This window comes from Rhynchophorus ferrugineus, unplaced genomic scaffold, assembly GCF_030347505.1.
Source record: "Rhynchophorus ferrugineus isolate W39M unplaced genomic scaffold, kcgeb_rfMv2 rfM5, whole genome shotgun sequence".
NCBI classification, from domain to species: Eukaryota; Metazoa; Arthropoda; class Insecta; order Coleoptera; family Curculionidae; genus Rhynchophorus; species Rhynchophorus ferrugineus.
In genome coordinates, this window is record NW_027472584.1 from 24599048 (window position 1) to 24624419 (window position 25372).

At 30.4% G+C, this 25372-nt stretch overlaps 5 protein-coding genes across 13 annotated transcripts in view; 4 read left to right on the plus strand and 1 right to left on the minus strand.

Annotated features, from left to right (window-relative positions):
• Positions 1-18520, minus strand: LOC143197727 (uncharacterized). Of its 2 annotated transcripts, none has more exons than XM_076406365.1 (12): positions 18284-18520; positions 18156-18222; positions 17917-18092; positions 17773-17862; positions 17665-17707; positions 16730-16811; positions 15416-15695; positions 15107-15349; positions 13974-14599; positions 13810-13919; positions 13630-13750; positions 1-162 (listed from the first exon to the last, which is right to left on the minus strand). In XM_076406365.1, exons 1-12 carry the CDS (start codon positions 18404-18406, stop codon positions 123-125), a joined length of 2001 nt encoding a protein of 666 aa, XP_076262480.1. In that variant the 5' UTR covers positions 18407-18520; the 3' UTR covers positions 1-122. The 2 variants fall into 2 exon arrangements, with proteins under 2 accessions (XP_076262480.1, XP_076262479.1); XM_076406364.1 differs by lacking the exon at positions 1-162 and adding an exon at positions 13074-13420.
• On the plus strand, positions 3287-7816 carry LOC143197730 (QRFP-like peptide receptor). Its single transcript, XM_076406376.1, has 7 exons — positions 3287-3376; positions 4101-4383; positions 5759-5880; positions 5927-6050; positions 6103-6308; positions 6370-6654; positions 7495-7816. The coding sequence occupies exons 2-7, from the start codon at positions 4150-4152 to the stop codon at positions 7700-7702; spliced, it is 1179 nt and encodes a 392-aa protein (XP_076262491.1). The 5' UTR covers positions 3287-3376; positions 4101-4149; the 3' UTR covers positions 7703-7816.
• On the plus strand, positions 8670-10691 carry LOC143197734 (uncharacterized). Its single transcript, XM_076406379.1, has one exon. It carries the CDS (start codon positions 8806-8808, stop codon positions 9238-9240), a length of 435 nt encoding a protein of 144 aa, XP_076262494.1. The 5' UTR covers positions 8670-8805; the 3' UTR covers positions 9241-10691.
• Scsalpha1 (Succinyl-coenzyme A synthetase alpha subunit 1) lies at positions 10931-12915 on the plus strand. The gene is made up of 6 exons (XM_076406378.1): positions 10931-11148; positions 11521-11750; positions 11816-11933; positions 11995-12383; positions 12437-12591; positions 12646-12915. The coding sequence occupies exons 1-6, from the start codon at positions 11112-11114 to the stop codon at positions 12704-12706; spliced, it is 990 nt and encodes a 329-aa protein (XP_076262493.1). The 5' UTR covers positions 10931-11111; the 3' UTR covers positions 12707-12915.
• The window catches only part of nab (NGFI-A-binding protein homolog), a 22893-nt gene continuing 15975 nt past the window's right edge, over positions 18455-25372 (plus strand). For 2 of the 8 annotated variants that reach the window (XR_013006064.1, XR_013006063.1), the window contains exon 1: positions 23597-23967. Coding sequence is in view for 5 of the 8 variants with exons in the window: in XM_076406371.1 (XP_076262486.1) it covers positions 23679-23967 (289 nt within the window). In the remaining 3 variants the exon portion in view is untranslated. Of the gene's footprint in view, positions 18585-23596; positions 23968-25372 lie in introns of those variants that run through there. The other 6 variants (XM_076406371.1, XM_076406373.1, XM_076406370.1 and 3 more) reach the window with 4 other exon arrangements.

Here is a 25372-nt window from a genome sequence, read left to right on the forward strand (position 1 = left end):
TTTATTTTATTAGAAAACTCTTTTAATTTAACCGAACGACTTATTGGAATGACGATACAATACTACAATCCTTCGATGATATCCAGTGTTGTATCAATCGCGCCATATAACACCTTCATCCGTCAGTTTAACTTTGGTGATCGGGATCTTGATTTTGGATATCTAAAAAAGAGTGTGGAGATGAATGATAAAGTAAATAAATATAAAAAAATAAAAATAAATAAAAACAGGATGTTGTTAATTTGAACCAACCAACAATTATTTAAAAATATTTACAGGTATAGTTTTATGTTATAAGTTTTTAGTTAGTTATTTAGTTAGTTAGTATTAAGTTAAGTTATTTAAGTCCACCCTATATAAATAACATATATATTATAAACCGAAATCCCACATAAAAAAAACATTTAATCTTTACAATTAGACTCAACTTCACAATTAGAACTTAATCAGTGAACATCTGATGAAAGATCTAAAATACATATTATTTAAATAAATTATTGCAGAAAATAGTTTGTTAGTTTTAGTTTTATAACATGGAAATAGCCCATAAATCTCAGACTAGTTCAAAACACTTTCTTGAAATAAAAATTTGTTTATCACAACCTTCGGTTATATTAAGAAAAGTAATGTTTCAACGTTGAGGCGCATTTGTAACGTTGCTCTTTCTATAGGTCTCGATATATTTATATTCCATTTGAAGTCAAATATTGCAGATTAACCTTTCCCTATGCGTTAGAGAAAATGGCCTGAAACTTAATGCGGAACTGTATAAATATTTTGGAAAGATTTTAAGGTATTTTTAAACAATAAATATTTCTGTTTCAGTTCATCGCGTTTAAAATTGCTCACCCGTTGCTTCGATAGCAACCTATCTGAATTTATATAAACATCGAAGTCAATTCTATATTGATTAATCTAATAAACATTCAATTTTCATCTCAAAATCCAATGCATGTAGTCCAGTCAATTGGAAATATCGAGTGGAATTTATCTGGATTATATGAATAAATGTTCGTTAAATACAGGGGTTGTTTGAAAAATACTGGACCAACATATGTTATAATGAAAAGTATAAGGTTTAGAATAAAAACCTTTGATTTACTTGAAAACTATTTTGATGTAAATAAAATTTTGTTCTGAATTTTATTCATTCATTTATTATTTATTCAGTTTATGCAATTTATCTTTTTCCAAGATCTAGCAGACTAACCGGTTAATTGAAAAGTCCCCGGCCTACCATAGTAAAACACATTTTTTTGGCAAAATTAGTTCTTTTTATTCAACATAATTCTCTTCAAGGGTGATACAGTAATCCTCCAACCCTCCAACTTTTCGATCCATTGTTGTAGTACGACTTATCCTTTGCTTCAAAATAGGCCTCAGTTTCGGCGTTCACCTCTTCATTCGACGAAAATTTCTTCCCAGCGAGCATTCTTTTGAGATCTGAGAATAGGAAATGGATGGATTTTTGCTATCGTTTTCACCGACTTGCGACACGGTGCATTCTCTTGGTGAAGTAACACTTTTTTTTCTTCAAATGCGGCCATTTTTTCAGCGATTTCATCCTTCAAACGGTTCAAGTCGCTGTTCATGGTCCATCCTTTTTTCAAGGTAGTTAATAAAAATTATTCCATGCGCATCGCAAAATACAGACGTCATAACTTTGCCAGCCGACTGTTGCGTTTTCCCACGCTTTGGAGCGGGTTCATGTGTGCAGTCCACTCGGAAGACTGTCGATTGAACTTCGGACTGAAATGATGGAGCCATGTTTCATCCATTGTCACATATCGATGCAAAAACTCGGGTTTATTACGCTTGATTATCTTCAAATACTGCTCCGAACCATCACCTCATCGTTGTTTTTATTCAAAAGTGAGCTCGAGCGGTACCCACTTTGCACACAGCTTTCTCATACCCAAATATTCATGAATGATATGATGTACACGTTCAGTTGATATCTTTCGGGTGTCCGCTATTTCATTCAACTTTAATTTACGGTCATTCAAAATCATTTTGTGGATTTTTTAAATATTTTCGTCGGCAACAACCTCTTTTGGGCGTCCACTGCGTTCACCGTCTTCGGTGCTCATTTCACCACCTCTAAATTTAGTGTCCGGAAACTCGGCATCAAGCCAAGTATTTGCTTCAACTGTAGTTTTTCCCTTCAAAAAGCAATATTTTATCAACACCGAAATTCTCTTTTATCCATTCTTTTCAAACAAAGGTTGCTTCACTCAAAATGCTATAATTCACAAACTAATGAACTGGCAGCTGTCAAATTTATACACGCATCTTTTGAGGGTTAGGGCTAACTAAAAAACATATGGATTTAATTCCAGTAGCGCCATCTATGTACCAGGCCAGGGACTTTTCAATTGACCTCTTAGATTCATTCACAAAAGCTTCAGTCAGTTTTTAATGACCTTACACCCTGAACAGCGATATTTGTACCAGGAAGCCAACGATTATTGTTGTTTTCCAAAGCACAGACGTTCCTAATTCTAACAGCTCATGGCTAAGGGACTTTGAGCACTTTCACTCCACCTTTATTTACCTTGCAGCTTGAACTAACACTAATTGTTTCAAGGAATGCGTATAATTAAAGAATGATTGCCGGTGAAGTTCCAAGCCAATCTGTCTACTTTCCTTGATAAGCTGTTTAATAATCAATCAACAATGATTACATGGAGAAATTTCAGGATTATATAAACGGATACGATAAAACCTCATATCCAACATTTATTTCTTATGATTTTCTAAACATCTTATAGTTCACAAATGTACAGACAATCAAAGATTATCCAGGTTATGTATACCTTATTTGACAATGAGAAAAGAAATTAACGCTTGTGATTTAATAAACTTAATACCTACAGATTATGTTTACATTAACTTAAGACGCGATATATCCAGAAGAACCTACTACAATAGTAATGGTCATGTATCTGAATCTAGAAGTATTTATAACACCTCCTAAGACTTTTCTTGTTTCTTGTATCTTTATTTTCTCGAAAAATTCCGTAGGTCCTAGAACAGGCTTGTAAAACAGCAATTTTATTGTTATTTGCGGATAATTGAAATTTTATTCCTAATAGATCTAATCTTCCCACACATAGCAAAAAATAGATACATTCTCTACAACGACATTTTAATCAAATAGAGTAATAACAAAGAATTATTTTTTTATTGGTGGGAAAATTCAATCTCCCATTTTCCTGGATTATAACAAGTGTAACTAGGATAAGATTAAATATAGGTATATTTTGAGAGAGATGCTCCGTCATATATACAACACAAGCGTACCTAAGACGTTAGATCGTTAGATCGGCTTCAGTTACTTTTCGTTAACCAACTGAAATCGTGTATCCACTAACATGTAAGCTATGTATATTCAATGTCGTACATTTATTATAACATATAAGCTTTTGGTCCATATATTTTTACATAAATTAATATGATGTTTGTTAATTATTACACTTTTTGTGCTTTTATTATATTTTTACGTATTATATATTATTTAACTATATGGGCAGGTATTTTGCTTTATTAAAATCCTGCAACATCAAAAATATTTAATTTATTATATCAAAGTTTCCAAATATTTCATTTTCGTCTTTAACTGTTGCTTATATTAAAGTAATTCTAAACTAATTTGGTTTTTTTTTCCTAAATTGAATTCATTTAGTTAGTTAATCGAAATTATTCTTCTAACGTCTAATTCAATGCTTAATGAGGTCTGAACTCATCATGAACTATAGCGAAGCGTACTGAATCCTTAGAATATAATAGTTTCTATATGATAGATACATCTATTTCTGATCAAATGCAGCGTAAAAAATATCAGTCCTATCAAAGCTTATCATGTAATAACACGTAACAAAATGGTTTTTATTATTATTGATTTATTTTGTGACATGTCTAATCTGTCGAAGCAAATTGCGTTGATCCAATTCAACCAAATAATGTGACGGATATAATTTAATCTATCGTTATCATTAAAAGCTCTCAAGTCTTACACCGCTTTCGGTTCAAGTGCGGTAGCTTTGACGCTAGCATAACGATATAATTATCTCCAAAATTTATCAAGTGCTTTTTCCTAGATCGCTATGGATGTAACGGCAGCGAGACATTAGAAGCCAGAATAGAAATATGTCATCTTACGACGACCTTAATGACTTTGACGGCACATTAATATTTCCTTGGTCGGAATTGGTACCGGTTCTGGTTGTATACGGGTTCAGCTTCATTCTAGGCCTAACGGGAAACTGCCTCATTATTTTCACCACTTTTCGCTACCGAAGAATGCGAAGTGTCACCAATATCTTTCTCTCCAGCTTAGCATCATCTGATTTATTACTTATTATATTCTGCATTCCAGTCAAAGTAAGTACTTTTATTTAATCACAAAAACCAAGCTATTTTATTCATTATTTATGACTTTGATATGATTATTTTCAAATTATACCTAATATTTTTCCGCTATACGAATTATAAATATCTTACTACGATAAATAACTTCCGATTTTTGAACAAACTAAATCAATACACGACCTATTTTTCTTCTAATTAAAATTCCACAATATTTTTATTATTTGAATCATCTAAAATGAGAAAATCAATAGATAGAACGCGAGATATCATAACAAACATCCTACCATGTTAATTAAAGTCTATTGCATCCAATAATTGATAATCACATTTCGGTATTTTTAAATAAAAATTAAGTAAAATTACCCACGGCCAAGCCATAAAACTAAATGTTTTAAATAGATTTTATAGTTAATTCTCAAAGATAAAAAATGTTGAGGCAATTAGGGTTAAATTTAGCGAAATTTGTTTATGTTCATATGTTAGGATTTATTTACTGAATGACTGATTGCTACAGTATTTTACAATCAATATATGAAAAATGCGTTTAATTATACGCGATAGATTTAAAGGTCTAGGTGAATTAATTCGTTTATAATACCTAATAAATATTTATTGGTATTCAAATAATTTACTACTGTTGCGATAGTCGCGGGTTCGAATCCTGATAGGGCATGGTCGTAGATATATGTTTGTGATTGTTTAACATTTGTGATTGTCCTTAGGCAACAGTGCAAAATCCAGCAAGGAAAATGATCCCAGTCACGCCAGTAACCAGGCTGGGTAAGACCAAATGTCTTCTGGGATGATTTCCAAGTTGGTCACTCGCCAGTCAGTAAGCTTAATGCCGAGGGCCGGTTGGTTGGTAAAAGGAAACATTAAAATATACAAAAAAATTACTTAAATTATTTTTTTATATTGAATAAAACTTCAAATTGTATTAACTGTTATTTAATTCCCATTTTTTCAATTGAAAAAGGCATTTATTGAGAAAAATATGTGTAATAAACATGAATTAAACTATTCTCCATAATTTTCTATAACTTTTCCCACCTTTTTGGCAACATCCAGATACCGCGTGGAAAGAATGATGTTGGTTGATCATCAATTCAGTTTCACCCCTGGACTAACCCATGACTTTTTGAGGGAATGTCGTGGTAGGTCCAGTTTTCATCGTCAGTCACAATACGTCCCAGAAAACCCTTAGTTTTTTACCTCATAAATAATGAAACCGCGATCCTAATAGTATCAAAACAACTGTTAATTCTTTCAAGTCTAACTTCAAAATTAATTTATATACGTCACGTTTAGATTAAAAGCCTACTTTGATAGAATTTTAACTGACAACTCGTATCGATAAAACTATATTGTAATTTTGAAAATGTTTTAGGTTGCGAAATTATTTTCATTTACTTGGACTATGGGCTTGACGTTATGCAAAAGTGTCCACTACATGCAAAACTTATCAGCAATTTGTTCCGTGTTGACTCTGACAGCAATCAGCATAGAGAGGTTGGTTTAATATTTCGTAAAGCGGATTTTGAAAAATATTTTTTAGGTATTATGCTATTGTACACCCAATGAAATCGAAATATGTATGTACGTTGAGGCAAGCAAAGTCTATTATACTAGTAATATGGGTAATGTCCATTTTGTTAGCAATCCCAGCGTTAGTTATTTGGGTAACCACACTACTATATCATGTAATAGAATATTTTACTATTTTTTTATTAGGTTCAAACCCCGGTAGGTGAGCATGGTGAATATTTTTGGTGTATTAAAGACGATTCCAACACCATGCTTTGGAAAATCCACGAAATATATTTGTTAATGTTAGTGCTAATTATACCATTCAGTATAATGGCTTATTCGTATACGTTCATTTGTTGTGAAGTATGGAAAGTAATGGAACATCGTTGTCTTATGACCAACAATCAATCGTAAGTCTGGGAACAAATTTATAAGGAATTAATGTTAAAGGATGTCTCTCTGATTTTTTAGCTACGAAAATGCATGTTTCAAACATCAAAACTTCCCATTCGGCAGTGCTATTCAATCAAGGGACAACAAAAAAGGTAGAACCAAGATTAAGAACTGTCGGGATGATACAAATATGGTGAAACAAGTTATTTACATGCTGGTGACTGTAGTCGTATTATTCGCAATTTGTTGGACACCACTATTAATTGATAATATTCTAACAGCGTATGGTGTACTCTCTCAGGAACGATCAGGCATATTTAAATATATGTTAACCACATTCCACTTAATGGCGTATTTTAATAGGTTGGTATACCATAACTGAAAAGTTACAATATTTCTTAAAATTTTGGCGAAGTCTATATATCCGTTTTCTATTTTTACAAAATTTCATTAATAAAGTTTCGGTTATAACTAAAATGCAACCATGCAACCATTTTTGTGATTGTTTTAACGGTTAGTTTAACAAAACAAATTTATATCAAGGATATCAAACGATATATTTTTGTCCCCGGGGATATTTTAATAACATTAAAAACATTGGTAGTATTTCATTATATGTTCTTTGACCTTAACGTTTTTTTTTTAATTCAAAACCCTGACAACACAGACAGTAAAACTAATAAGTAATACCAAACACCAGCCTAATATTCTGCCATCTATGTATTTTATTCGGTACTTCAAGGTTACAAAACAACGTTATGTAGACTTCCTTATAGATGACGTATATATGTTTATAACTGTTCCTCAAGAACAAAAGTTTTTGACTGGCATAGACGTTTTTTGCATAAAAAACCAGTAGAAGTCGTTGAACGTTAAGGTGAATGATCAACACTTATAAAGGAGACTTTATTTTAACTTGCTTAACAAAGAAATCGATGTAAAATAATAAAATCAACAATTTTACGACCACATGATTATATGAAATATTTAATAATTTTCGCTTACTACTCTTTTTATGTTATTATAGCACAATGGAAATTTTTTTTCTACTCAGAATTTATCGATGTTGGCATATAAATGCACTAGTGCTTACGTATGAATCATACTTAATCAATTCCTCGATATATTTACAACTAAAGCATATTTATTTATTTAACCGTTATAGATAACCGACATATGTGTATGGTTTGTTTTTAATTTCAGTTGTATGAATCCCATAGTTTATGGTTTTATGTCTAAAACATTCAGGGAGAGTTTTAAACTCGCATTATGTTGTTCGTCTGATCCCCGATCCTACATCAGAAGAACTGGAAGTAATTATAGCATGAGATTTATTTCAAGAAACGGTTCTCAAACCAAAACAACGCCGGACAGTAAACGACAAGAAACAACATCATTATGTGTCACGTAATCCACGAATTTCACTCTAGACATTTGCAATTCGCAATTTACCTACATAATTAACAATTTTTTTGCCTGTATTTAAATTGTAAAACCCATATTTAGAAATAAATGTGTAACGTGTCGTGTTGTTTTCCTCGAGTCTACTTTTTCAAAAGACAATATTTTAAAATTGGAACACCGTTTCACAATTTAGGTTGAAAAACGTCTGGGTCTATATGCTATTTTCAAATATAATAACAGAATCAAATAACATCAAATTAACCTTATTCCGTAAAATTCATATAATATTCTCTCAAATATATTTCCTGAATAACGTAAAAATTGCGTAAGAAAAACATATTATTAGTTTGTTTATAGAGGACTACTTTTCGCTAGCGCATGTTTTTGTGAAAGCAACCCAAACAACAGTACGTGGCCCGGTACGCATATATACCTAACTAAGACCAGACACAGGTTAGAAAAGTGCTGAATTATAAAATGTGGAATGCCTTGACCTACTAAATAACTATCCTGTAGTTTCTTTACCAACATATTTTTAAACCTAATTACCTATCATGTGCTAAAATCAACTTATTTTATGTTTTTAAATTGAATAAATTTGGATGCAATAACAATCTTACTTATAATAATTTAGAAATAATTAAGTATATATTGTGAACTAAATAATAGATGTATTCAAAATAGTGTCCTAAAAAATTATAATAAATATTTACATAACAATACCTATTTCAAAGTTGACATTAAAATATCAAAACATTTTGATTATGCAATAAAACATAGAAATATAAAAAAAATGTGTATGAATTATGATACAAAACACAATAAAAGGCTTGCATAATAATTTCCATAAATTAATAAACAATTGTGCATAAATCCAATAAATATTTTGAAAAATATGGCAAGAAAAATATCGGTTATATCCTGTTGTGTGACGGCATATAAGCGCATTGTAAATATGCGCACCGGTTTGGAGAATATTCCATTTTGTGACGCTGTCGGTTAGTACGTTTGTGTTGTGTCCTGGGTACGGAGGTTTTTTCACGAGTGCCACATTGTTTGTAAACATTCAAACAATTAGATATTTGAGTTCCATTTTGAGGCGATATAGAAATGCCGTCAGCTGAATTGTGTACTGTAGCAACCATGACAGCTCCTGTACCAACAAAGCAACCGGACATGGATAGTTTAGTGTTAGAAATAAAAGAAAATCTGAGGTTATCGGGACCATCAATGAAGGCAATACCCTGCAGTCACCTTTCACGGAAGTCATCCCGTGCCTCTCCATATCGTATACCCAGTAAATATTTTTGTGATTCGTGTGACGCAACTTGTATCCGGCATAAAAATAAACAACATCAAGATCTTAGTCAACAAGATCCATACGAACTATTACAAACGTTATTGAGGTCGGGTAATTTAGTTAACGAGGCTGTGCGTAGAGTTAAATTGGGATTAACTCAGGGGTTATCCAGCAAAAAGTTCTTCTACGAGTCTGACGAGGATTCTTCAAGGAGCCCTGTATTCAGGTTTTATCCAGATAATTGAAAGTTTATAAGATATTTTAATATCTAGTAAAACTATTGTTCCTTTAGCTAAAAGTTTGTAGTTAGATTTGTTTGTTTATTTTTATGGTTGGTTTTCAAACGATCATAATCGAACAGTGTTAAATTTTACAAAAAATTAACTCTGCATAACATTTACATTACTATTTTACTTTTCAAATTGTTTATTTGATAACTGAAGCTAAACAAATTAAAACAGGTACCTTGAAAATTTATTTCTCAAGATAAATTTTCTAGATAAGATTATAATATTTTTTCCATTGAAGTAAACAAATACTGTCGAATTTGTAATTGTATCCAAAGAGAACTTTAGATAAATAAACTTGTGATTACAAAATATGTGCCTAGTCACATGTCATATATTGGCAATGAAATCTATAAACAATTTCGATTGAAGCCCAGGAATTTGCCATTGGTATTCGTTATTTAATCATGTTCCTAGCGTTAAACTATTTTACTTTTAAGATAAGTAGATTTTATTGCTCTGCAATGCATGAAACTATGACCACCTGAATGTAAGTTACTTATCTACTTTTTCATTATATTCAGTTGAAAATTTTAAATATATAGAGTTGGAAATATTGGTAAACATAATCCCTTACTTTAATTCAAAACTTTAAAAAAAAAAGTCTATTTTTATTTGAACAATTTCATTTTTTCATTTAGGAGGATAGATAGATCTATATTTTCAACTCTACACTTTGCTGGTTTCAATCATTAAAATAAGACCAGTTTGTTTACGCTTACTACTAATTAAATATGTGTGAATGTTTTTTTTTTGTAAACAACTATAGAACTATTATTTTATCTGTGATTAAAGTAGTTATGCCTATTGGGTATTCCTCTTTTTGTGTTGCAAGAATGTTTAAATGTATAAAACTGGCTCAATTTTAGAATGTAACTTGTTAGCTTCTTTCTTGCAATTTTGATGGAATTCAAAAGTGTGGAAAAAAGGGGTTATATAATTAAAAAGGTTAGAACAAAGTAGACACCTGGGTGCTAAAAATAAACAGCTTTGCAACACTACTTTAAAATCTGATAGGTATTTGTGTTAGATTAGTTTAACTTATATTAATATTAATAACTATTTAGTAGATAATATTAGGAAGTGGAAGAGGATTTAATTTTTTTATTTTCAAAAAAACTTCTGAATTTTTTATGTTTTAGTTACGTTGGTTTTAAAATGAGTCTTTATTCAGTTTCAAATTAAAAGTGCTTTTAATTTTATTTCTAAAACATAATTACACTTTATAGAATATACAAGTTACGTTTGCATTATATTCATATTTCGAATTATTTCATATTTTTTTTTATTTTATACGGACTCTAGATGTTAACTACTGTTATATACAATAATTTCAATATAAACTATGCAATAATTGTTTGTACATACAAACATTTTTGTAAATAAAAATACAGTTATTTCTTAACTTACATTGTTGTTTTTATAACTCTCCCTATCACTTAAAATTCCACCTTAATTTCTCGTGTTTGTTTACAATTTTTTAAATACTGTAGTAGATCTAATTAGAATACTGTACTGATGTTTCTGATAAAAATGAATAGATGGCGCCAGCATAGATATATCAGTTTAACCAACATTCAGGGTGAGTTCTAAATTTCTAGGGAATTTGAATTACAGTATTACTGGTGTACTTTGGATCATATGACGTATGTTGTCCTGTAAAAGAGAGTGAGAAGTCCATGCTTCTTATCGGTAATCTATGAACCTTTCGGACATCGGTAGTGATTAGAAACAAGATTAATACGACAAAATAAGACACTGACTTCTCAACATATGCATTGGGCATTGACTGATTTTTCTTAAGAAAGCAACCAATATATCAATTAGAAATGGCTGTATCAGCTAGAATATTGTTCAAGATTTTGGGTAAGTATTGCCATTGCCTTACATAATGTGCAACAAATTTTGGGTTAAAATAGCATTTCAAGACCTTGACATATTGAAGTACTATAACTATAATTTTTTTGAAAATAATTTATTTAACTAAGATTTTTTCGAGTATTGTTTTTAAGTTTAAACCTAGAGTATTATAAAGTGCAAAGGTCAGGTTTACGCCTTGTTTTGGGCCCTTTTTAATAATCGTTTCGCTACACGACAGCTAAAAGTCTAAATTTAGATAATGTTGAATTATGTTTTTATAAAAATTGCATCCACAGCTGCATGTTTAATGTTTAATTCATAAGTATATGAATAATACATGTAATGCAATTAAAATAAATTGATTTATTTTAATTGAAGGTGAGGCCAAATTTACACAACCTATTAGGTTCAATAGTTATGAATCTACTAGATGGAATTTAAAGCTGAATGCAAATTCAAAAGTTATTTGCCAAGGCTTTACAGGTAAACAAGGTACATTTCATAGTAAACAAGCTATTGAATATGGTACCAAGATGGTTGGAGGGGTATCACCTGGTAAAGGTGGCAAAACACACTTAGACCTTCCAATATTCAACTCAGTAAAAGAGGTTGGTAGTTAAATTAGTTTAAAATGTGCCATGTTTGAATTGAAAAAATTGTTATATGTAAATAGGCTCGTGCAGCTACTGGTGCTGATGCAACTGTTATATATGTTCCTCCACCAGCTGCAGCAGCTGCCATCAATGAAGCTATAGATGCAGAAATGCCTCTTATTGTATGCATTACTGAAGGTAATTGAGAATATATATATATATATTTACTTAGTGCTGAATCAGAATAATTCGTTCTTAGGAATTCCTCAACATGATATGGTGAGAGTAAAACATAAACTGTTACGTCAGAGTAAATCTCGTTTAATTGGTCCTAACTGTCCTGGCATTATTGCCCCCGAACAATGTAAAATAGGTATTATGCCTGGTCATATCCATCAAAAAGGAATTGTGGGAGTAGTTTCAAGATCTGGAACCCTAACATATGAAGCTGTTCATCAAACTACGCAAGTAGGATTAGGCCAAACACTATGTGTTGGTATTGGTGGAGATCCTTTCAATGGTACTGATTTCATTGATTGTCTAGAGGTCTTCCTCAAAGACCCAGAAACCAAAGGAATCATCCTTATTGGAGAAATTGGAGGTGTTGCTGAAGAACAAGCTGCTGAATATTTAATTAAAAATAATTCAGTGAGTGCATTCAATTTAATTGAAGAAGTAATTTTAATAACATGTTTTTACAGGGCCCTAATGCCAAACCTGTAGTTTCATTTATTGCTGGTTTATCAGCCCCACCAGGACGTAGAATGGGTCATGCTGGTGCTATCATTTCAGGTGGTAAAGGAGGTGCTCAAGATAAAATTAATGCCCTAGAAAAAGCTGGTGTCATAGTTACAAAGTATGTGTTACTATGCATTAAGAATTATAAAATTAGCAATTGAATTTTTTGCAGGTCACCAGCACAAATGGGAACGGAGTTGTTAAAGGAGATGAGGCGTCTCAATTTAGTTTAAGCAAAGTTTCCACTATTTATTGAATGTAAATAAAATAAAGCAAGCCGATACACACATTCATTGACTTAAATTTTATAGGATTGCACTTATATATACATACTAAACATATATAAGTTGCTAATTTTCGATGTTTAAAGAGAAATTAGAACAAAGCTGGGCATGTTACCTTTAAGACATTGTTTTAATATACATTTGAGTGTTTTCCTGTATGTTTTTTAAGTATTATGATTTAACCCATCCCTCGGAAAAAAATCAATTAAGAGTTGACCTCTGTGGTAAGGATATTTTTGAAAATAATAGTGTCAAGGATGAAAATCGTGATTAAATAATATTAAAAAGGAAGTGGGTTGAAAAGATAGAATAAGAGAGATATTTGGTTTTCCTTTATTTTGAGTGTAAAATCAGGAAATACGCTCTTAATATGAGAACATATAATATAACTAAAATCTTAATTTAAAACATAATTTTTTCTAAAAATATAGGAAAAATCCCTGAAAATAAACGAATGTTCCTGACATATTTCAATTCATACTATATATATATAATATATATATATATATAAACAAATATCTTCATTAATTCCATATTTTCACATAATCCAATCTATTATCATTAGAATTGCTGATTGATGGAGGAGGAGGACACATTGGTGGTGGAGACATATTCCTATTGGAATTATGGATGTTATTTGAAAATGGGCGTCCACCTTGCGATCTATACAAAAATAAATAAATATATGTGCCACATATTTTATCTAGAACATCGAATTTGTATTTCTCCAAAATAATTTATAATACATATTTGCTTAAGTATACTAAATTATTTCAACTTAATTACATCCTATAATATTTTATTATAACAATGATACAAAAAGGTTTATTTATTCGTAACGCTAATTAAGTAAATATTTTTTTGAAACGTACCGTTCTGAAGTCGCAGGTCTCCAATCTTGTTTTTCCCAAGGCTTCGGGCCGCCTCCTGTACCAAACTTAGTGGGTTGGGGATTCCAAATGTTAGGTTTGCTATCGCAACCTGGTGGTATTTCTATTAAAATAAACGAGTCATAATTATTTATTTTAATGTATCAGCTATCGAATAATTACCATCGAATCTGTTTCTTTTATCTGAGTAATTGTCATGTCCTTGCCGAGAGTTGAAAGAATCTTTACCGGGACCAAATTTTCTAGGACCACCGACATCCTGCTTACTAAAACTATATATAAAAGTCAATAAATATAAATACAGCAACAAAAATGTTTCCACATACTTCTGTCGTCCGTCAAATCTTCCTGACGAATGGGGATGATTATCGAAATGTCTTTCATTATGTATAGGTAATCTTTTTCTATCATCGAAACGCTCTTCGTTTCTAAATGGAACTGAGCGTTTTTGACCTCTACGGTCATCATCCATTCTCATAAAGTTCATCTCCATCTTATCTCTCGCTAGCTTTTCTCTTTCCATTCTTTGCCTGTCAGCTTCACCCATATTAGGCCTTTTAACAGCCCTCCTATCTTCCTTCAATTTTATCAGCGACCTCTCCAATTCTATCTTCTCTCTAGCGATCTTTTCGCGCTCCAAACGCTGCCTTTCCCTCTCCATTCTAACCAATTCAACCATCTCCCGTTCAATTCTCTCCTTTTCGATTCTGAGTTTTTCCTTTTCCCTTTCTAATCGAATAGCTTCTTGACGTTGACGCCTTTCGATATCTCTCTGTCTCAGACTCTCTTCGTGGCGACGCTTTGATTCTTCGCGCAGGATGCGTTCACGCTCTCGTAATTTTTGCCGTTCTCGTTCTTCTTTAATCTTAGCAAAAGTTAGAACACCTTTCGGTCGTCCTGATCCATAACGCCTCTCAGAAGATCTCCATCTATGCTCTCTTTCTCGACCTCTCTGTAAAGGCAGAACAATATATTTATAATAGTAGCACATGTGTATTAAGAATATGAAAAAATAATGCACGTTTTGTTTAACTAGACTAGGTCGAAATAAATTTCCATCAATATTCTTTTGAAAAAGTTTCTACTAAATTATGACGGGTTAAATCAATTAAAAGCAACGAAAACGGTGAAATTAGATGTTATATATATCATCATATCATAGCTCTCTTTAAACACTTGAGATAAAAATACAATGTAGTCTTTTTGTAACTACCGAGAATTAAAATTTGTCTTGGTACTAATCAACTAGTAAAACGTTGGCAAAACTTTTTCACACACCTAATACATCATTTTTATACATATAAAATGCGTGCTCTTTCTATTTATTACGCATCTACACATACATTTATTGTATCTAATATCTAAACATTGTTATTGGCATAAACTATATTATGAATTTATATGTGGAGACGGTTCCAAAATTAAAATATACCATCACCAAATAAAAAAGATAACTTACACGTTTATCACCCCTGCGACTTTGTTCCCTGGATCTCCTTTCTTTTGAATCCTTTCGTTCCTTAGACCATCCACGTTTTCTTTCCTCGCGTCCATCGCCTTTTTTCTCTTCATCCTTTTTCTCCCCACGAGGTTTGTCAGCATCTACTTTTTCATTCTTCTTATCACTTTCTGATTTGGCATTTGAATTTGACGATTTGCCTTCTTTAACTTGTTTCATTTGATCAACTCTCATTTGATCAAACTAATAGATGTAAAAAACATACGACTATAATTCATATTAACGAAAGCTTTAATGTTAAGAAATTACCTTTTCTATTTTAATGATCTGTCCATGGAGTTCAGTATTATTTAGTTTAGATATAACCTTCTCAACGTCTTGCACTGAACCCATGGTTACATATCCGAAACAAGTAGATCCTGGATAACTGGCATTGACAACCACCTTGGCGCCTACAACTTTTCCACATGCGGAGAGAGCAGTCTTCAACTCGCTAGCGCGGGTTTTTCTAGCGACATTTGATACCCAAACAACGTTTGGGTTAGACTTCCTATTGACCTTCTTTTGTAGCTTGTCTCCAGATAATCGTCTATATTAAAAATATATTAAATATTATATTACAAATATTTATATAAAAATAATACAACAAATTTCAGTTATAAAAGGCCACAGTAAAGAGTTATGTATCTAGTCATTATATGAGATGAATTCATATTGCATTAATTTATATTTCGAAACTATAATTAACGTGATCAAATTTATAGATTAAAAAGACAAGTTCTAAGCATACACTAAATTTAATTTTTAATACATTTTTATACAATGAATGAAAATATTTGTCAGAAAAACTAATACAACTATCACAAAGTATTTAGTGGAAATTCTTACTTTCCATTTAATGATTCTTAAATTTTATCCGTCACTATAATAGGTTAAAATATTACAACCTTTCGTCGGCAGCTTTCCATGTAATCACAGAAATTCCTCTTACCATACTTAACGATTACCTACTCCATAATTACTTTACTCAACATAATGCTGCCTATACAATTCCGCACCTCCTTGGACAGCTCTTTACCATCACGATCATGAATTTGAGAAAGGTAACTCCAGTGCTTCGCTCTAACGTTGATAAACTCCATCGAACGTTCGGTGTCATAAAGGTGACGATGACGCTACGCTGTCGATGCTGATGATGTCGACGATGTCATTTCTTGATGGTGACAATGTCTTCAATCCGGGAAGCTTGTTGTTTTCTGAGTTACCAGTTTGTATAATACCAGGAAAATTAAAATATAAACCAAATTTATCCAATAAATTATTTCTTCACCGACTTTCAAATCTTCTTATATCTTGACTAGACCTTCCAAGGGCCGTACTCCTACGGCTACTGTTTTGATGAATGCTCCTGCCTTCAAGTCACTTCAGTCTTCACATGCTTCTTTATATCGGCTTTCAAAAGCATCTATGAAGAAGAACCTTGAGCTGTAATGTATCTTATATGCTTGTTCCATGAGAGAAACCTAGTTTATATTTAAATTTTCCTAGTAGCAGATACAAACATAGTTTTTTCAGGCAGCATTATGGAGTCGTGATAAGACTTGATAATTAGTGAGAACCAACCTATAATCATCTCCTGCTCTATCCTTTTCTTGTTGTGCTTCTTGATTCCTCGAGCTTTCTTGACCTTCATTCTTCTTTTTATCTACAGAAATCAAAATCGTCGTGATTTATAGATGATTTTTAACTTTTAACAAACCATGTTTTTGCACTGTTCTTTCAATAAACAATAAAATTAATAATGGTTTATTAATGTATATCTATGGATGTAAATTATAAATCCTACTTATCTGTAATTTATTAAAAAATTATTCAGATATAGGAATACATAAAATTTTAGGAGTTTTTGTTCTAAAATTGTTACTCCATGAAAATTTACCATCACTGACTTTTTTAGTTTGAAAACCAATTGCATATTATAAAATAATTTAATTGACAACATTATGCCAATTACGCACAATTTTTGGTAAGTTGAATTCTTGAAAACACCCTCTAATGAATATTGGGCTGGGAACTTAGATGAACCGATGATGAATATGAACTCTGAGTATGACTTATAATTCAACGTAAAGAGTTATGGCTATTCAGTGCCTTTATTACTCAATTAAATATGCATTAGTCCTCAGGTTCTTCCACTCCTTTCCTTCAAATCAGCTTTTAATATCTTCACTTTTCTTCTAAGCAACTATTGAGTAAACACCGATAATAATATAATATAATTCCATCATCCTAACATCTCCCAATTGTCTCTCCATATCTTTGGATCCACGTCACTTCTCAGTAAATCAATTTGGATATCTTTCGTTGGTATATATATCTTCTTATACCAAAATGAGAGGATTTGTAGCTCTTTCTTCTTTAGCGGCAAAGTTTATAATTGCTGCATCAACTATTTCATATATACACATTTCTTTGTAATATGCAATTAGTCTCAATTTAAGAATAGTCTTATTTTAACAAACAATAATATAACTAGTATATTTAAATAATGAACTTACCATTTGAAGTCTCTTCTGAACCACCTTTCTCAGATGATTCATTCTGTAAAAAACAAAATTAAAGTAATCAATGCAAACTACATTTATAATATAAATAATCTAATATACCTCATCATGTAATGTTTCATCATCTTCTAAAGTCAGTCTAATTGGAGATTCGTGGCCATCATCTTCTTCTGCTGTACTTTTTTCATTATTCTAAAAGTATTTATTATCAATGATAACTATAATTTATAAATTTAAAGTAATTACTTGTTTCTTTTCATTTCCTGATTGCTGAGATTTTGTCATATTATCTGATCCTTCTTTAGGGTCTTTCTTTTCTTGAACGGGTTTTTCTTCGTCAACCTTATTTTCTTTTGCTATTCCAACGGGATTTGTCTTCTCATGTTCTTCTAACGATTCATCTAGCTTCTCCTCGTCATCAGCTGTTATAGAAAATAATTTTAAATTAGGGATAGCACAGAAAAATATAACTTAAACTTTATTACCTTTTTTTGATTCATCAGAAGAATCAAATGTGAATTTCTCAGGATCTCGGCCTTCTTGTTCCAAAGCCTAAAGAAGTAAATAGTATAACTTAGTATGAAGGGCTACGAGAGCTCATATCTTATCTCACCTCCTTTAACCTTTGAAATAAAACTTGTTTGACGCCATTACGATCGAGGCCCCTTTTCTCCAGTTCCGCCTTTAGATCGATTACACGTAAATCGGCAAGTTTTTTGTTTTCACTTTCAGACATATTGTTTTTAGAAGAATCTATTAACAAATTTATCTGAAATTACTACGATACACATCCACGGACACCTTGACATAAAGTACAGAATATGGCGGCACGGCCTAAGCACCGTAAAGATCTTCAAATAGTGACGCCACCGCCATCTATTGGGCTATAATATTGATTATATAAAAATAATCAGGTAAGTAAATATATATGTTAGTTATATATTTTAATAAAAATATGAAAAAGAATATTGAGCAGAAGGAATTGCAATTAAATTTTACAACATTACTGTATATCATATATGATAATTATATGATCTCAAAATTTACAGATAAATGTCAAATTGCTCTAACTTCACTACTTAATATGATATATACTTTTGGTCGTATAGTTTGGTTATGTTTACATCGTTTATTCCGATTCTTCACTGTTGAACTTTTGGAAAAAAATGGTTTGGTTCGATTTGATTGAATGAAAGAATTGCAATTAGTTTAATTAAATTTGGTTTATTTTGTCATTTTGTATTTTCTAATTACAACTTGTAGTAATATAACATTATATTTAGGATAAATTACGAACAACATTATTTAAACTAAATTAAGAAAAATAGTATTTTATTTAAAAAAAAATTATTTTAGACTTACATATGTTTTGATAAAACATTTTTAACGTAATTATTTTAATTTTTTATATATTTATGGTTAATAGGTAAAAATCTGAGAGCCCTTTCTCACAGAGGAGAAAAACTAGTTCCTAACGTTCAAACTTATCTGCCTGAATAAGCAAATCATTTTAATTATATGCACCTTAGTGCTAAAAAAACTAGTAAAAAAAACTCGATTAGTCTCTTTTAAAGCCAAGTAAGTCTACCTTGAGATGATACGGTCAAAATTTATTTGAATATTATTCATAATTTTCAATAGAATCAAGTTTCTGTTTTAAACATATCTCACGTTTTCATATAATTTTGCATACACATTAATAATTTAGCCACAACAATAAAATACCGATATAACAGCATTAATGATGTTTTGCTTTTTATTGTGTAAAATATTAATAATCATTACTAACATTTTATGTTGGTAATAACAATAAATTACTTAACATTTTATTAGACTCAAAGATGGTCACTAGGTTTAACGCACTTTAAATTAATCATTTTCCAGACCAGGAATCTATTGTTATCACAACATTTTATGATTTATTAATTTAGTTTTTGTCTTCATATTATATCGATAAATAGTAATTCAAATATAAATAAAAATCGCCTGCTTGGTTGGCGCAGTGGTAAAGGCGACAGGACAGTCCACTCTCTGTTACGATAGACGCGAGTTCAAATCCTGCTGTGGCATGGTCGTAAATTTATGTTTGTGATTGTTTGGTATTTCTGATTGTCCTAGGCAAGGGTGCAAAATCCGACAAGGAGAAAATGATCCCAGTCAAGCCAGTAACCAGGCTGGGTAAGACCGGATGTCTTCTGGGATGATTTCTAAGTCGCCAGTTGGTAGGCTTAATCCCGAGGACCGTCGTTCGGGGCCCACGTTAAACTGTAGGTCCAGTCCAGATAAACCACTAGTTGGTAAAAGGAGACTTTAAAATTACTACATAGTATAAAACAAAGTCGCCTTTTCTGTCCCTATATCCCTATGTGCGCTTAAATCTTTAAAACTACGCAACGGATTTTGATGCGGTTTTTTTCAATAGAGTGATTCAAGAGGAAGGTTTATATGTATAATACATGCATAATATACTAAGGCAACATTGCTAATTTTAGAGGTTTCTAACGTGATGTCGTAAATTAACCTATTTTTTTAGGCTTATTTAGCAATTAGCAAAAACGCTGCCTAACCCTACGAGTTAGATCAAATTAATGTACTACAGTATTGTACACCATAAAAAGGTCTACAAAAAAGTCCGCGATGGTATATGTTTATCTTTTAGGGATAACCCACATTAATCATTTTTATTGTTTACTTTTTACGTGAGAAAATGGCTTATTTACGAAGCTATTTTAAGCAATACGGCATTAATCCTTATCGAATTAAGTACCTTAAATACAGTGTGCAATTAATATAGATCAATATGGTTCCTTACAGCATGTAAATTAAACAAATATTTTCGGAGATATTACAAATTTAAAATTTGCGTTTAAAAATGTGTAATGTAATAAAAATTGTATGAATTTAGATATTCCAAAGATAGCAGGAAATCTTCATAGTAAGTATAGGGGAAGAGGAATTGTTTTACTCCAAATTTAATGCGTGCAGGCCAAGGGCAGTAATGAATGAACCAAAAATACTGGATCGATTTTAATCATGTTTTCATTGAGTGACATAGGCATATATATTTTATGCCCGTGCAAAGTCGGAGCGGGCCGCTATGTTTTTATATACAACGTTCATATTTTTTCTGTAGTGTATTTAATTTAGTATCAGCATTGCACCCATGCGAAGCCGGGGCGGGTCGCTAGTATGTAAAAAAATTAATGTATGACAAATATTAAGTAACAATTGAATAAAATTTGAAGTATGGAATCAATAACATTTTAAGGGGTTTATTAATATCATTAAAATAAACTAAATATTAATAACATTAGAAAAAATAGCATAAAAGAGAAGATATAATTAGAGTGAATTAATTTTGAAGGAACCTTATTGTAAATAGTTTTATAAGCGAAGAGTTGGTTTATTTTTTAATCTTTTCTTCAAAATTGAGATACCGCTCAGCTAAACTATGAGACATCGACTATGATCGACACAATAAATAATCGAAACGGATAAAGTTTGGTGAATACGATGGGTGTGGTAGAACTTTTAATTCAAGCGGTTCCATATTTAATTTTTGGATTTTTCAATTTGTCTGTGTGTAAATAACGGTATATGTTCTTTTAATACTTGACTGCTATATAACAATCTGTTAGTTTTTCAGTAATCCACCTTCTTGTCTTTGACCATTATATCGAAATCTCCACTTATAAAATGTTTGCCGCAATTTTCCAAGCCTGTCTGATCATTGTTAGCATTAAAAAAAAATTTAACGTGAAAAACATCGTCTTTATGGCTGCCGTATTTGACATAGTCGCTGATTCGAATCCCATCCATAGTGGATGTAAATTTATTTAAGTTTGTGATTGTTTGTAATTGTCTATAGACAAGAGTGTAAAATCCGATAAGGATATTTTCTGGAATGGTATCTAAGTTGACCACTGGGTAGTTAAATACCATGTTAAATGCCAAGAACCCTGGTTGATTTAAAACAAAACAAAATACAGGATAATATGAAAAATTGAACAAAGCTGTGTAGCATTAGAATTATAAAAGTGCCTAATACATGACTATGGATGTCAAAAAAAAGAAAAATATCCATATTTAAAAAAATACCGATATATCAATTTCGATATATTCAAATAATATCTATATATTGATTTTTTTTGCAATAACCAGGAAAGCTATAGATATTAAAAAAAAATATATTGATATATCGGATTAAAAATATATCAATACTATCTACTGTACTAAGTGAACGTTTAAAAACATGTACCAATATTATTACTCCTCTTTTAAATATTTTTGTTTAAATTTAAAAAAAAACATATTGATATATTGATTCAAAAAATATCTATATTCCCTAAATAGTTCAAAAAGCAGCGATATGTTTAATAAATGTTAAATATGTGGGTCAAAAAAATGTCGACCAAAAATATCGAGATTTTTTCAAAAAATTGATTATCTTGGCATCCCTAGCTTATACAATATAAGTTACAATATAATAATCTCATCAATCATATAAATTAATATAAATACTTAAATTAATTAACTAAATAAATAGAAAAGGTGTATCAAAATTATTAATGATATGAAATAAATAATAAACAATGGGATGTTGATAAATAAAATAATAATGTAAAATAATGGTTGTTGAACTTAGTTATGAAAACAATTTTGATTTAATCAATATGCTATATATAATTATTTGTGTTAATTTAATTATGTTTTAGTTAAAGTTATTTTATTAAATTAATAATGTCATAATTATTACTAAATAATTAAAAAAAATTAACTATATGTAATTATTAATGATATTAAATAAATAATAAGCAATATGATGTAGATAAATGAAATAATAACGTAAAATAATTGTTGTTAGCAACTTAGCTATGAACAAAATTTTAATCTAATTAACATACGATGTATAATTATTTGTGTTAATTTAATTATGTTTTAGTTAAAGTTATTTTATTAAATAAAGAATTTCATAATTATTATTATATAATAATGAAAACGTTAAATATATGCAATTATTAATGATATTAAATAAATAATAAACAATGGAGTGTTGATAAATAAGATAATTGTTGTTAGCAACTTAGCTATGAACAAAATTTTAATTTAATTAACATACGGTATATAATTATTTGTATTAATTTAATTATGTTCTAGTTAAAAGTATATTATTAAATAAATAATTTCATAATTATTACTAAATAATAAAAGAAATTTAATTACACGTAATCACTAATTATATTAAAAAAATAATAAACAATGCGCTGTTGATAAATATAATAATGTAAAATAATTTTTTATAGCAATTTAGCTATGAAAAAAATTTTAATTTAATTAAGATCCGATATGTAATTATTTGTGTTAATTTAATTATGTTTTTATTGTTTTAATTCATAATTATTACCTAATAATTTAAATAAAAACGTTAATTATTAATTAATAATTATAATGATGTTAATTAATAATGTTATATAGTGTATGATCTTTTTATCGCATAATATAACGCCTATAACCAATAATGAGTTAACAAATCTATATAATAAAAATACGTTATTTTTTTTAATACGGTTATCTTAAAGTTTGAAGATTCTCAAGAGGAAAAAAACTAGTTTTTTAACGTACAAATCAGAACCCTATATAACAAACAAAGGAAAAAAAAGAGTAAACATACCAATAATCGTATGCACCATGAAAGTTAAAGAAAAAAAGTTCGTTAAATGAAAGAAAATCCAAATTAACAATAAAAAGTTCGTTAAATGTTGCAAAGATTGGTGGTGGGGTGGGGGTTATGACTGTATGCCGTCATGTAAAAAAAAAGCGAGACGGACAGGACGAATAATCGTGGTCCTTTTGAGCCGACAAACGATACACCCCTTTCGCTGAAAAAGATCCTAGAAGTAGTGGGGGACTGTCGGCGAAGCCTTGCTTCGCGCACACATCGCAAAGCAAAATAAAACAAAATCGCCCGCTACTGCAGTGAACTGAACACCAGTAGAAAGCTACATTGCATGCGACTACTTTTTCTAATAATAATTGTGTTCATACGAAATATGGATCTACCCCAAAACAATTCGAATACGACGGTTAATAGTAATTCGGTCGAGGATGAAAGACATTCGAACGTCAGTGCCGAGACATCGAATCCTGCGATTTCTGCTTCGAATTTGCCGGTTTCTTATAGTGCCAGTGTTGCTAGTTCGAGTGCCAGACAATCACCGAAAATCCTGTTGCCCGTACGGAATTCTATATCTCCATCTGTACCGAGAAAAATAATGGGCAAAAATCACAACAACACCGGTATGTATCCAACTTTTTTCTTTCATATTCTTCGGCTATCTCCCCTACACTACCACCAGTAGGCTCTAACAATACTATAGACTCAAAAATTAAATATAACCGCTTATTTCTATCTAATTTGGGATATCAGAACTTCTGCGCACCATGTGACATTGCAATAATAACCAAAATACAATGTAAATGGTCTGGCATTTAAATTTTACGCATCTTTGGCCTACCACAACGTAATAATTAATCAAAACAAATCATAATCGCTTTCATCACCAACTTATTAACAATAACAGTACGAATCACAAATCTTGTACGTTTTTTATTACTACACCAACTATAATATATTTATAAAACAATTTTAATCAATATATTTCTAGTTCGCTTCATGTTTCTTTAAAACAGACGCTAAACATCACGATGCCATTGTAGTGGGACTTTATGATGCCTTAATAAAAAGCTCAAGAATACTGTAATTAACAACGCTGTATTTGTTTATACACATTATTTTATAAACAATTATTTATATATGTACTATTTACAATTTTTAAATTACTTAGACGAATGCTAAAATCTATATTAGATCGTTCTAATTTTAATTCAATTATACAACTATTTTTTTCTATTAACAACAATATTTCCAAAGCCACCAACGGTTTTTCTATTCGTCCAAGTGAAATAACGCCCGATTTAGATTTAAACTTTTTGTTTAATTAATTATTCACAGCTGTTTTACCAGCACTGATTTTAATAATTAAAACATTTTGTTTTCGTTCTTGTTAACTGTTAATAATTTTTTCAAAATATGTATATATCCACAAAAATAATTTCCCAATTTTAGAATCGAAGAATAAAACATTTATTTAGTATCTTATTTGATTAACAAATATTTTTACTGATAATGTACTTTCATTCATTAATTAACCAAAGCATGAATCACTTAAAATTGGCTTTAATTGGTTTTTATTTATTGATCTAGTGTTTTCTACAATTAAAAAAAAAATAGTGTGTTTTATATATAGATATATATTGTTAGGATATAAACATAATTTTCTTGTGCATATTTCTTAATACCTGATTTCTAAGTAATACGTATTTGAATGTAAGGCTTATTTTAAAATTATTATTTGTATTGTGGAGAATTCGCTTGTATTTATTTTTAATAATAATATGAACCATAATAGACGATAAGAATTATGATATGAAAAGATGATGCCTTTTATACGACCATTTGTCCTTGTGAAATATTAATAGATCGCGTACTTGTACATGTATATGAAATGGTATATAGATACCCTCGTTATTTTTTAGGAATGATTTATAGCAAGAGACAAAATTGAGGAAAAAAAACGAATGACTAGGAATGCTTCAAGGGCGATTAAAAAATTGGAAATACAACAAAAACTTGTAATTTATT

What these genes read in the sequence shown, in the direction of transcription:
- LOC143197730 (XM_076406376.1), top strand. Translation starts at nt 4,150, where the DNA reads ATGTCATCTTACGACGACCTTAATGACTTTGACGGCACATTAATATTT. An exon ending in TATTCTGCATTCCAGTCAAA is followed by an intron (nt 4,384 to 5,758) that starts GTAAGTACTTTT and finishes AAAATGTTTTAG; the next exon opens with GTTGCGAAATTATTTTCATT. An exon ending in TCCCAGCGTTAGTTATTTGG is followed by an intron (nt 6,051 to 6,102) that starts GTAACCACACTA and finishes TTTTTTTATTAG; the next exon opens with GTTCAAACCCCGGTAGGTGA.
- LOC143197734 (XM_076406379.1), top strand. Translation starts at nt 8,806, where the DNA reads ATGCCGTCAGCTGAATTGTGTACTGTAGCAACCATGACAGCTCCTGTA.
- Scsalpha1 (XM_076406378.1), top strand. Translation starts at nt 11,112, where the DNA reads ATGGCTGTATCAGCTAGAATATTGTTCAAGATTTTGG. An exon ending in AATATTGTTCAAGATTTTGG is followed by an intron (nt 11,149 to 11,520) that starts GTAAGTATTGCC and finishes TTTTAATTGAAG; the next exon opens with GTGAGGCCAAATTTACACAA. An exon ending in ATTTAATTAAAAATAATTCA is followed by an intron (nt 12,384 to 12,436) that starts GTGAGTGCATTC and finishes ATGTTTTTACAG; the next exon opens with GGCCCTAATGCCAAACCTGT.
- LOC143197727 (XM_076406364.1), bottom strand. Translation starts at nt 18,406, where the DNA reads ATGTCTGAAAGTGAAAACAAAAAACTTGCCGATTTACGTGTAATCGAT. An exon ending in TATTTCAAAGGTTAAAGGAG is followed by an intron (nt 18,223 to 18,283) that starts GTGAGATAAGAT and finishes TTACTTCTTTAG; the next exon opens with GCTTTGGAACAAGAAGGCCG. An exon ending in ATGAAACATTACATGATGAG is followed by an intron (nt 17,708 to 17,772) that starts GTATATTAGATT and finishes TGTTTTTTACAG; the next exon opens with AATGAATCATCTGAGAAAGG.